At 38.5% G+C, this 14,465-nt stretch overlaps 1 protein-coding gene across 1 annotated transcript; it reads right to left on the bottom strand.

The window, feature by feature from the left end:
* Window positions 1-776: 776 nt before the first annotated feature.
* LOC141394227 (uncharacterized) lies at window positions 777-2,207 on the bottom strand. The gene is given in 3 exon segments (XM_073968641.1): window positions 777-887; window positions 889-924; window positions 999-2,207. Coding segments are annotated over 3 exon segments (1,356 nt in total).
* Between the last annotated feature and the right edge of the window lie 12,258 nt (window positions 2,208-14,465).

Raw genomic sequence — 14,465 nt, 5'->3', positions numbered from 1 at the left:
AAAAACCTTCTGAGAGTCTTCTATCACTAGAATATCCTCATAAGATTTTCGATCTATATCAGACCTTCAGATGGTAATATGTCCATAGAAAACCTTTAAATTGTCTTCTGTCGATAGAAGACCTTCTGAGGGTTTTTAGTCCGTAGATAACCTTTAGAAGACGTTGTGTCCGTCCATAGAAGTCCTTCCGTCCAACGAAGACCTTCCGAAGGTATTTTGTCCATAGAAGACGTTTAGAAGGTCTTCAGTCCAAAGAAGACCTTTAGAAGGTCGTCTATGCGAAGAAGAACTTTAGAAGGCTTCTGTACAAGGAAGACCTTTAGATTACCCACAAATGACCTTTAGAAGGTCTTCTGTTTATAGAATATTGTCTGTACCTAGAAGAAAATGTTCTATCCACAAAATACCTTTGAAAGGTCTTCTGTCGTTTAGTAGATCTCCTGTCCATAGAAGACCTTTAAAAGGGTTTCTATCCATAGAAGGCCTTTAGAAGGTCTTCCGGTTTATTGAAAATGTTGAGAAGGCCATCAGTTCCAAGATGACTTTTAAAAGTCTTCTGTCTACGGATATGTCCTTAGAAGATCATCTGTCGATGGTCTTCTGTCCACAGAAGATTTCAAATAATATAATTTTTAACATAATTTCTTATAATATTTATTTACACCAAATTAAAATCGATATTCGAATAAATTTACAACAATAAAAATACACTTATTAATTAAAAAAAATCATTAAAAAAATCGTTCGAAAAAAAACATCTTAAAATTAATTTATTCCTAACCATATCTATTTGATCTATTAGCAGTGTTCGATCGTGAATAGGCTGATTGATACACCGGTTGGACATTTCCCGTTAGCTGTTGTATAATACCATTTACTGTAGTGGCTTACACCACCAACCAGTTGGGCCGGTGTCAGAGGAGTCTGTAAAAGAAGGCAATCAAAATATAATTAATTTAAAGAACTGCAAATATAGAAAAAAAGAGAAGGTAACTTACCGCTCCTGCTGAATCATAATATATGCGATTGGGTCTTGGTCTACGTATTGGTACGGGCGCAGGACGTTGATAATCTGGATCTACATCTGGATCACTTTGTAAATCTTGATCCTGTGCTGAATTTGTTGGTGGCGGCAAGGGATCAGCCAAGGGGCGAGCAGTAACAGCCAAGGCATTATTTAGTATGCCAGGAGCCCAGGCACCTAAAAATTGATTTAAAGGTGGTGTATAAACAGGATCTAATAGCGGATCAGCTAAAGCCCCAGCACCACCACCAAGACCAAGACCATCACCATAACCCAAATCATCTCCAAATAAACCACCACCAAAGCCGCCACCAAAACCACCACCATAACCTCCTCCAAAACCACCACCACAACCTAATGTAGCTGCCACTGGACCCTGGGGATATACTTTATACACATTGACATCAAATAGAAAACGTCCCTGCTCTCTAGGTGGAGGTGTTATGTTCTTTCCTGCTCCGGCATTACGACCAAAAGCCAAACAACGACTGCGGCCAGCCGCAGCTGCAGCTGCAGCTAAACGTTGCCTTAGTAATTTTTTGCGCCTAATGTGCAATGCTGTCCTTGGTGACGACTCATCATCTTGCTCCTGATTACTTGCTCCTGCAAATTTGGCATTTTCCTCATCGGCTGTGCTTGGTTGTTTTGTTGGAGTTCTGCGTGTATCCTGAGACAAGGAGGATTTATAATTATCATTGTAGGAGTTGGTTAAGTAATCCTTGGTATTTTGTGAAGACTGTGTATTGTCCGTGGGACTTTGGGATGCAGTTATCGGTGTTGAAGATGTAATGTAATTATCCCTCTTATAATCCTCTGAGGAAGCATACCATTTTTGGGGAGTGCTGGAGGCTGAACTTGCTTGTGATGCTCTTTGATAGTTGTTGTTGGGATAACGGCTGTTCTTAGCTGTTGAACTGTAACCTTTTACTGCGTTGTTAGAACTTTGCCTACTAGGATAACGATAGGAGGGCGAACTTGAAGATTGATAATATGGTTTGGAATTCGAGGAATATGCATTACGATTGTTAGAAACCGATACCGCACCACGATTATATGATGTTGGTGTATAACTATAACCAGCTCTTCTTTGGGCAGGATAACGATATCCTTGGCTATATGTTTGTGTATTACAACACGTTACAATGCACGTTATGAAGAGGAAATTTATTTTTATAAAATTCATTTCGTTTTACACATTGGTTTGCTTCACTTGGATTTTTAAGGACACTTGTTTTTTCTAAAAGGACTTTTTACTTTGCTTTTCGTCTAATCAATGCCGCTCCACGATGTTATTGCTTTAATTCGAAATTCTCTACTAAACCTTGTAATGCCGTAGCATCTAAACTTATCATTTCAAAATTTTGAATATTTGCCATAAGCAAATATGGGTTAGTAGTTTTTTGCGCAGATGTCTGTCTTTTGATATGGAAAATAAACTATTTTTTTTGCAAACTTCTGTTGATGTTGTTGTTGCTTTTAACTACCACTTGTAGTTTTTCCAAAAAAGGCCGAATCTAACATAAATTTGAATATTGCGATTGCACAATATGTTGGTCTTTGATAGCAGCACACCACCAGCACATCATCAAAAACATCATCATCATCGTCGCCCTTTTACATTGGGCGTGAAATGATAAAAAATATACACTCTTCGTAATTAAAATAAGTACACTAATCAGAATGAAATAATTGAGTTTGTATACCCTCCAAACTCATGCAGTTTATTAACCTCGAATATTCGTTGGATACACCATAAAGATGTTATTGAATCACATAAGTTATTGTAATAGCAAACCAGAATATTGAATGCCAGAAGGTTCCCACATAACAGAAGGTCTTCTCCATTATTCTCACAGAAGACCAAAAATCTTTTCATACTTCTATTAGGTATTTTCATACAAGTCTATAAGGTCTTCCGGTGGAAAACAGCCGACAGAAGGTTCCAAAGCCTAAACAGAGAGGCCAATAAGCAAGCTAGTGTCAACTCATAAGAGAGATATTTTGCGAAAAAACTTGATGAATTAGATCACGGGTCCCAAAAGTTGTGAAATACAATCAAAAAATTCTCGAACCTAAGGTGTACTGACAACATAACCATATTATTTGCAGGCCGAAGAACCAAAACTGTATCCCGTACAGGAACAACATTATGCAGACTATTTGTAGAGCATACCGAAATATCAGATCGCGAGCAAGTACGGTTCTTGCACATGAATCTCACTAAGGTCAATCAGGAACCCACAAAACTCACAACGAAAAATGTGCTCCGCAACAATTGGCCCCAGTGGTTTGGCAAAAGAAATAGTGCTGAAGCACATTGGAGCTGGTTTTTCAGTTTTTTTATACCCTCCACCATAGTATGGTATATTAAGTTTGTTTTTCCGTTTGTAACGCATTGAAATACTCACTTGCGACCCTATAAAGTATATATATTCTTGATCAGGGTAAAATTCTAAGTCGATCTGAGCACGTCCGTCCGTCTGTGGTAATCACTCTAGCATCCACAAAAATGGAGATAGGACGCTGAAATTTTGGGAAAATGCGTCTTTTGTTTGCAGGCAGGTCAAGTTCGATGATGGGCTATATCGGTCCACGTTTTGGTATAGCCCCCATATAACGGTACCCCCGATTTACGGTATTTTGACGTTTTTAGCTACATTTTCAGACCGATTTGGCTATAATTTGACATTTAGGGTTCTTAAGTGTCAACAAACATATATAACAAAACTTGTGGACATAGGTCCACGTTTTGGTATAGCCCCCATATAACGGTACCCCCCGATTTGCGGTATTTTGACGTTTTAGCTACATTTTTAGACCGATTTAGCTATAATTTGACATTTAGGGTTCTTAAGTATCAATAAACTTATATAACAAAAGTTGTGGACATAGGTCCACGGTTTGGTATAGCCCCCATATAACTGTACCCCCCGATATACGGTATTTTGACGTTTTTAGCTACATTATCAGACCGATGAAGCTATAATTTGACATTTGAAGTTCTTAAATGTCAATAAACTTATGTGACAAAACTTGTGGACATAGGTCCACGTTTTGGTATAGCCCCCATATAACGGTACCCCCCGATTTACGGTATTTTGACGTTTTTAGCTACATTTTCAGACCGATATAGCTATAATTTGACATTTAGGGTTCTTAAGTGTAACTAAACTTATATAACAAAAGTTGTGGACCTAGGTCCACGTTTTGGTATAGCCCCCATATAACGGTACCCCCAATTTACGGCATTTGACGTTTTTATCTACATGTTCAGACCGATTTAGCTATCAATTGACATTTAGGGTTCTTAAATGTCAATAAACTTATATAACTAGTGGACATAGGTCCATGTTTTGGAATAGCCCCCATATAACGTTACCGCCCGATTTCAGGTATTTTGAGAATTTTACCAACAAGTTTTAACCGAATTATCTGTAATTTGAACATTTGACATTTGAAATTCTTATTGGTCACCACACCTCTCCACCAAAAATTGTCAAGAAAGCCCCCATATAACGGTACCTCCCGATTTTCAGTAATTTGATGATTTTAGCTACAATATTAAACCGAACTAGCAGTAATTTGACATTTGAAGTTCTTAGTGGTCACAACACCTCTCCATCAAAAATTGTCAACATAGGTCCATGTTTTTGTATAGCCCCAAAACAAACCTCCCGATTTTCCGTACCTTAGCTTTATTTTTTTGACGAACTTTCTGTAATTTGAAATTTAAAAGTCAACAAAAATTCTGCAACAAAAATTGCATATTTTCGTATAGCCCAGATACCTCCGAACTATGTAGCTGTTAATGACATTTGAAGTTCCCACGTTATGTACCGATTTTCGATATTTTGAGGGATTCTAGCTAAATTTTTTAACCGAATTAGGAGTTATTTGACATTAAAGGCTCCCATCAAAAACTGTCAACATAGGCCCATGTTTTATTATAACCCCTATATAACAGTACCTCCCAATTTCTAGCCCACCAAAAATTGTCAACAGTTAGATATAGGCACCATAAAAAAGGCCTCCCGAATGAAGCATTTTATGTACATTATCTGACATTTTAACGTACTCACTTAAAGTTGGGGACAGGAATGAATATTTTATGGTGGAGGGTATGAAAAGTTCGGCCCGGCCGAACTTAACGCTTTTTTACTTGTTTTTTTTTTTTTTTTTTTGAAATCCCAGGCATTTGGAAGATCGGGAAGATAGTCCCTCCCCCTTGGGAAGTCGGCACACTTGGAAAGTTATTAAGGACCTATAACACTTTTATCACTAGTTTTCAGATACTACCCAGCAAACCAAATGTCGGATGTCCGACACGTCTGAACAATTTCGGAAGCAACGTCGTTCAGATTTAGTTCCGATTTCTAAACGATTTTTCGGAGCAGAAATAGTTCAGATTTTGTACCGATTTCGTTCGAACGAATGTCGGAAAGAAATTTCCTTTCCGAATTTCCAAAGGATTTTCTTCAGATTTCGTTACGAAATCGGATCAAAATCGATACGATGTCGCTCCGACATTTCGTTCCGAAATTATCTCAACCACTTCATACAACTTTCGTTAAAATATCGTTACGATTTCGGATCAGACATCGGACGTATCGTCCGAATTTTGTTCCGATTTCGTTAAGATGTCGGTACGATTGGTTTGCTGGGTAGAGACGATATTACAGAGACTCACACAATCCTACGTCAGCGGATACTTTGTACCTGATTGACCCGAAACCAAAAGCGTTTCGGCCAGCGGGTGCCAAACCATAATCAAACCTATGCTGCTACAGCGGTTCACATAACACTTTGAACTTTCTCACCGCCAAAATAACTTTCGCGCTGAAAGGAGTTCAGGTCACAGTACACAATATGGTAACCTCTAGAAATACCACACACCAACGAACAGTTTTCGGGGTATTGGACTTGTCGAAAGAGTTCGATACAGTTAGTCACACCATTCTTCTAAAGAATGTTATGGAGACAACACCTTAAAAGATAGTCAACCATCAACATATGTATATGGATGATGTCCTTTACTCTTTTCCCCCTCCCCACATACAAAAATGCAACTCGCAACCTACTCCTGACTGACTGGTACAGAGGTTAAAGATCTTGAAAATAACCTCAACCAATAACTTTTTCACAAAAAACCTTCATCCTCAACAGCTACCTCGCAGAGCTCAAGGACTTTTTCACAAAAAGATGGAAGATACCAAGGAACGGTCTTGACCGGCTTTATCTTGGTCCCTCTTTCATCTCAAGTGGACACTGACCTCCCCGTGGTGTCACCTGGGGAACTGCCTTTAACACCCGTTAAAGGTAGTGAGCTAACATGTGCCGCGCGTTCACCCATAAGAACGATAAAAACTTGGGTTTGGGCGTCGGGTTAGTAACCCTCCCCTAGAAAAAACAGCCTACTATGAAAAAACGAAAGAATAGAAAAACAAATCCCTCAAATGTTGACGACCCCCGCAAACGTTTTAAGGACCATGATCTGCGAATCTGCACCTGGAATGTTCGCACTTTTTATAGAGAAGATGCAGTTTACGCATTGGCAGATGTACTTGAAAAGTACAAGGCCGACATTACTGCCATACAGGAAATACGATGGATTGGGAAAGGCGTCACAACAACACCCCACTGTATTATAGCTGCCATGACACAAAGCATGAGTTTGGTTGCGGATTGGTAGTTGGTCGGAGGTTAAAACATCTGGTCTCCAGCTTCACCCCAGTGAATGAAAGCCTCGCCACAATTCGATTAAAAGCAAAATTCTTCAACATCAGCTTTATTTGCCCTCATGCTCCCACTGAAGACAAGGACGAACAGACCAAAGATATTGTTACGAATGTAACTGATAGGTTTAAGTTAATTTAGTTTAATTTCCGTTAATTTAAAAATTTGAATTGTAACGTAACGTTTTATTACGCAGTTATTTTATTTAGGCAACAACAACTACCATGTAGAACTCTCTTCATCATTCTAGTCGTTACATTACCTTTTGTTAATGTTCTTTTGTTTGTTTTGTCATAATCATGTAATTATCGTTTAGTTTGTTACTTCTTTTCTTGCATTTATTTGTTGTTGTAATTACGTCATTGATCATTCCCCATGTATGTGAGTCTGGTTGTTCGCTTAGTGCGAATGTGCGTCTGTGTGTTCGTTGTACATATTCGAGGAGTTGCCAGACATTTTCTAGAGGACTCTCGAACAGGGAGACTTTGGGATATAAATACAGGGGAACTGGCAATGACGAGTTGAGTTGTGTTTTGAGCGTTGAACTGAACAGATCGGTGAAAGAATAGCTGCGTGCTAACTAGGTAATTAAAGTCGGTTACGAATAAGTGTAATAAAGTAAATAAAGCATTGTAGAAACGTAATCTAAAACGAACCCTGTTTTATTTGGTACAAATCGTACTGGGAAATAAAACAACGTCTACACGGAGATTAGTTAAATCTAATTCCGTAACAATATATTTTACGAGCGCTTAGAAGAAACTTACCATCGTTGCCCTGCCCACAATATTAAAATTATTCTAGGCGATATTAATGCCAAAATTGGAAAGGAGAATATCTTTGGCCCAACAGTCGGAAAATTCAGTCTCCACAGAGAAACATCTGACAATGGTATGAGGCTGATAGACTTTGCAGCTCCAAGAAACATGGTAGTTAGCAGTACCAGATTTTAGCATCTCGAAATTCATACGGGCATCTGGCTGCTGCCAGATCAAAGAACAAGAAATCAAATTGATCACGTTGTGATAGATGAAAGACATGCATCAAGCATGTTGGATGTACGATCGTTCCGAGGTGCAAACATAGATTCGGACCTTTACCTCGTTGCAGCAAAGTTACGTACCTGATTAAACGTAGCAAACAAAGTGCGAACAGACACAACACGGAAGTTGGACATCGGTAAGCTGCAATCACAACAGATAGCCACAGCATATTCCACTCAACTGGCCCAACTGCTTAATCAAAGCACTCCTCGTCCCGATAACATATCAGGACAATGGCAAACCATTGCCCACTCCATGGAAACAGCCGCATAATCCATACATGGATACGAGAGACCTCCACCAAGGAATCCATGGTATGACCAGGAGTGTCGTGCTGCTACCGAAGAGAAAAATGCGGTATATAGGGCTACTTTACAATCAGTAGCAGCGCGTAGCGCACGAGAGATGTATCGGGAGAAAAGGAGAGAGGAGAAACGTCTTTTCCGCAGGAAAAAGAGAGAGATGGAAAAGCGGGAGTGTGAACAAATCGAAATGTACAAGAGACAGAATGAAGTGCGAAAATTCTACCAAAGAGTGAAACATCAAACTGATGGCTTTGGAACTGGCACATTCTCCTGTAGAGACCAGCAAGGTAATCTGGTAACTGATACAGATAGTGTGCTAAAGATATGGAAAGATCATTTTTCCAAACTGTTGGTATTCTATAGTAGCGAATTCGACGAAGATACCACAGATCCAATCCCAGAAGATGGTATTGAATGTATACCACCCGGCCAAGATGAGGGAAAGACAGCAATAAACCGCCTGAAGAATAATAAGGCAGCTGGAGCTGATGGCCTACCAGCCGAGCTGTTTAAAACCGGAGGCGACACGCTGATAAGGTGTATGCATCAGCTAGTTAGCTCTATCTGGCAGGAAGAACGCGTACCCGACGATTGGAACCTGAGTATCCTGTGCCCCGTCCACAAGAAGGGAGATAAGACTATATGCACTAACTATAGGGGCATAAGTCTACTCCCTATTGCCTACAAGATCGTGTCAGGGATATTGTGCGAACGACTAAAGCCCATGGTCAACGAAATAATTGGAACATACCAATGTGGCTTTAGACCTGGCAAGTCCACCATTGACCAGATATTTACCCTGCGGCAAATCCTGGAGAAGACCCAAGAGATGCAGATCAACACCTACCACCTTTTTGTCGATTATAAAGCAGCCTTCGACAGCCCGCTACGTTCAAAGGTATTCCAAGCAATGTCTGAATTTGGTATCCCCGCAAAGCTCATTCGGCTTTGCAAAATGACTCTAACTGACACAAGATCTTCAGTTAAAATACGAAAGAACCTTTCCGAAGAGTTTTGTACCAAAAGAGGTTTCAGGCAAGGAGACAGCCAATGGTGTGATGTTTTTAACATCCTGCTAGAAAAGGTTATACGAGAGGCAAACGTCAAAAGAACTGGCACAATCTACACCAATAGCCACATGTTACTTGCTTATGCTGATGATATAGATATCATGGGACGATCAGTAAAAGAAGTAACCGATACCTTTATGAAGGTCGAAAGAGAATCTGCTAAAGTGGGTCTGGTGGTAAACGGCGAGAAGACCAAGTTGATGGTGTGGATGCGTCCATTGAGATCGGACCAACTGTTGAAGTTGGTTCCTATAATTTTGAGGTAGTAAAAGACTTCGTATACCTCGGCACCGCCGTAAACACAACAAACGACATCAGTTGTGAAATAAAAAGAAGAATTGTATTGGCCAACAGATGCTACTTTGGCTTAAGTAGGCACTTTAAAAACAAAGCCACAACTCGTCAAACAAAACTAACGCTTTACAAAACACTGATACTACCCGTGCTGATGTATGGTTCCGAAGACCGGGTACTTGCGCAAGCAGATAAGGCAGTGCTTGACATGTTTGAGAGTAAAATTCTTCAAAAGATCTACGGACCGATCTGCGTTGATGGTGAATATCGACATCGTATGAACCACGAGCTGTATCTGCAATACAACGACATCAATATAGTTAAACGTATCGAGATGCAGCGATTGCGTTGGCTAGGCCATATAATAAGAATGAGCGATGATGAACCAGCTAAAAAGGCGTATAAATTCGAGCCACATGGCGGTGCACGCAGAATTGGCAGGCCAAAGAATAGATGGCGCAAACAAGTGGATGAAGCGATGACAAGGCGTGGTATTCCAAAAAGCGAAGCAAGAAACAGAGAGAATTGGAGATATTTTCTTAGTTCGGTCTATGGAACAAATGTTCTGTAATGGGCCAGCAAAGTAAGTAATAACTTTTTCACAAAAAAAAACCTTCATCATCAACAGCTACCTCGCAGAGCTCAAGGACTTTTTCACAAAAAGAAACCTTCAACTATATTTTACAGATTCCACAGCTACCATACTCACATCGTGCATTATTTGCTGGTAGCACCCGAGAAAAAGACATGGAGACTATTCTCACAACAATTTGGACCCCCGGCTAACTAACTAATTGCACTTAAGCGAAAATTTTGAACTTTAGTGAGGGAGGCATCGAAAATAGTTATCCGATAAAGTCCATCTTCGAACTTAATTTGAGTTTGAGAAAAATGTTTCGATGCGGAAAGAAGAGTCACTCCTTTCGATGGTTGTAATGCCCACCACACATTTTAGTTTGTCTCATTACAATTTTTAAAGCTTTTATTTTATTATTATGGACATTTCATCACGTCGAGGCATTGAAGGATAAAATGGATAAAAAATAAAATTTATAGATTTTAATCGGGGACCTACCGCAATTCTAATCCCAGTATAGGTTTTGGCAAGAAATTCATCAATGAACTATTGACAATTTTTGGCGAGAGTGGAGAATTCGAAAGTAAAATGCTGCTCCCAAAACCATCCGATTTATCTTTAATATCTGGAAAACCAAATTCAAATTCAGAGGGGAATGGGAAAGGACTTTAGAGTCGTTAAACTTGTCTTTAAGATACACTCGATTGGTAATTGTGATATTCATTTCCGTGGCAGCATTCTTGATTTCGGTGCAGTCCCGTAGGATGTCATCAACTGTAGTTCGCGTTGAGGTAACTGTGAAACGTATGACATATTTCCCTTTTAGCGACGACGACGGTATGCAATGAATATTGTCCCGGAAGTGATACACAACGGAAGAACCTCAATTGAGATTAGACCCTGAGTACCACTTAAAAGCACCACAAGGACACCCCGGAAAGAAGGATGATAGGACCTCGGTCACGTTTGGCGACGTTACGTTGAGATTAGCCCCTGAGTACCACTTAAAAGCACCACAAGAACACCCCGGAAAGAAGGATGATAGGACCTCGGTCACGTTTGGCGACGTTACGTTGACTGACCCGAAGAGGTGCGCATGTTATTTAAATCAACAGTTTTTCGAGCACCCCGGGAGTAACAGGGCGAAGAGAAGAGTACTACGTCGTATCAGATCCGTTCCTGCCGAGGATGAACCACCACAGTTTTCAATGGGTGATGCTGCGAATGCTATCAGGAACGCTATAGCATCCAAAGCGTTGGGCCTTGATAGAATATCCTTGGTAATGCTGAAACTGCTGGATGAGCCGGGAGTGGAGTATCTCACTAAAGTTCTCAACCAGGAAAATGAGAAGGGTGGTCCCGCTACTGAAGCCAGACAAGGATACCAGCAAAAGTAAATCGTACAGACCGATTTCGCTTTTGTCGCCCGTGGCAAAGACCCTTGCGGCCTTAGTCCTCCCCAGCGACAGAAATAGCTATCCAGTTGATCATCAGCATGGATTTCGTAAGCACATATTTGTCGAGGACTCAACCAGGATAAGCCGTGTGATAGAACAGTGATGTTGACGTTTGACTTATCAAAAGCCTGTGATACTGTCAGGCACTCCACGTTGTTTGAGGACATTGAGCAGACAACCCTCAAGTCTGAAACGTTAAATAATCAATCATATGTGTGGACGTCAGTCGTACCAAGTATCCGATGACATTTGTGAAAGACATAATAATAATAATAATAATAATAATAATAATAATAATAATAATAATAATAATAATAATAATAATAATAATAATAATAATAATAATAATAATAATAATAATAATAATAATAATAATAATAATAATAATAATAATAATAATAATAATAATAATAATAATAATAATAATAATAATAATAATAATAATAATAATAATAATAATAATAATAATAATAATAATAATAATAATAATAATAATAATAATAATAATAATAATAATAATAATAATAATAATAATAATAATAATAATAATAATAATAATAATAATAATAATAATAATAATAATAATAATAATAATAATAATAATAATAATAATAATAATAATAATAATAATAATAATAATAATAATAATAATAATAATAATAATAATAATAATAATAATAATAATAATAATAATAATAATAATAATAATAATAATAATAATAATAATAATAATAATAATAATAATAATAATAATAATAATAATAATAATAATAATAATAATAATAATAATAATAATAATAATAATAATAATAATAATAATAATGTTTTTGTTTTAATAATATTAATAATTGTTCCATAAACATCCCATGCGGGACAAGGGAAACTTCTCTCATATCAGTGCACCCCGATTCATATTAGCTCAATGATATGGGACCTACTGTTTATTGCCGAGTCCGAACGGAGTGTCCTAAGACACCAGTTGTAGAGAAGTTTTACATGGCTGAAGTACTCAGAAAATGTCGCTAACATCACTGAGAGGTATTTTGCCACCGTTGAAAATTTGATGTTTCCTGGCCTGGGAATCGAACTGACGACCTTTAGCGTGCAAGGCGGGTGTGCATACCATTGCACCACGGTGGCACCCTGAAAGACACCTCCTATTTAGTCGATCTTAAGACATTTTTCCACGCTAGGACGGCGCAGGTGGGAAGGGAGTTGAATGTCGTCGTCGATGATAGCAGAATATCGACTGCCCAAAAATTCAGCTATCTGCGACAAACTGAAAAGTAGGAACAAGGTCCTCAAGTTCCTAGCAGGCATCACTTGGGATGCAGATAAAAAAACCTTGTTGACCACATATAACGCGATAGGTCGGTCTGTGGTGAGCTATGAGGCTCCCGTTTGGTCCCCGAGATTATGTGATTCGAATTGGAAAAAGATTCAAGCCTGTTAGAATGCCGGCTTGAAAACAGCAACAGGTTGCCTCCTCATGTCTTGAGAGGACCACCTATATGAGGGGCAAAGAATCTTCCAGTACAGCAACACAATGAGATGCTTTCGTTGCAGTACTTGATTGGGTGTTGCCGTTAGAGCCATCCCAATCTGAGAAGCGTCAGCTGCCACGACAAGCCAGAGTAGTTTTGTCTCAACTACGCTCGGGATATTGAGTCACCTAAATTCTTATAGGGCAAAGATCGATCACATCGTGCAAAACATTTGCCCAGCCTGCGACATGGGTACAACACACTGCACCTTTTCAACTGTCCTGCCAAACCTACTTATCTAACTCCAGTGGATCTGTGGTTACATCCCATCAAAGCAGCCACATTCCTCTGAAAGAATAATATCCCTTTATTCTTGTAGTTATTCGGGTATGTTCTGAGACACACTTCACCTCTCACTCCACGCCTCGAGACTCAAGTCCTTTCATAAAATACTCGAAAAATAAGCGTAAATGGGGTGAACAAAATGCATGAGGCGTGAAGTGAGAGGTGAAGTGTGTCTCAGAACATACACGATTCATTTCAGATGCATTCTTACATGTCCTTGTGGAGTATAAAGATTATAACTTCAGAAGAAGACCCTTTTTGCTAAGGTTATGATTATGGGTTTTACATTTTGACGTCCCTAAACGGGACTGAAGACATGTCATTGTTTTTCCCATGGTTTTTCCAGTACAGATGTAACACTTCAAATGATCTACCCTTGAAAAATTCATACTATTGGTTGACGAAAATATTGGGAGCCATATTTCATGCAGTATAGAACTAGAACTACAGAAGATTTAAATTACAAAACTATTATAGACTAAACTACTAGAACATCATATGATATAAATTTTTAAAATGTTTCGAGAACAATGCTTAAACTTCACAGAATTTTCTTCAAATATTAGAAAATGTATCTAAAATTCTATATAAAAAATATTATTTAAAGTACCTCGATAATGCATCCATATATCTCCAAAAATCGAATTGAACTCTGTATATATAGGGTTTTCACATGAAATCCTCCGTTTCCTGTTTCGAATTTCATGGATATATCCAAAACACATTCCAACATAATTCTTTTCAATTCTTTTCTTTCATATTGATTTCTCGTTTACAAACTATTCCTATTCAATTTAGCCACACTGTACACTATTATTTAACACCCACACGCCTGCGTGGTGCGGGATATTTATGAGTGTCAAAAATAAAATTCTGTTTTAATTCGTTTAGTTTCTTGACTAACACAATACATGCATTGACCTGTAACTAATGTTTCGTTGTTATTCATGTTATTTTTTATAATTTAATAAAAAATATACCTTAAACATAATTTGTATTTTGGTTGATGATGCGTTCCAGACCCAAGCATTTAACGGTCGGTTGTGCACAACAAAACAACAACACGTTGTTCATTAAACTAGGTCACAAGAATGGGAAAAACATTTGAATACAAAAACAGGTTCACAACAAAG

Source organism: Musca autumnalis, unplaced genomic scaffold, assembly GCF_047663935.1.
Source record: "Musca autumnalis isolate F117 unplaced genomic scaffold, ASM4766393v1 scaffold_1, whole genome shotgun sequence".
Lineage (NCBI taxonomy): Eukaryota > Metazoa > Arthropoda > Insecta > Diptera > Muscidae > Musca > Musca autumnalis.
This window is presented reverse-complemented; position numbering and strand designations above follow the sequence as displayed.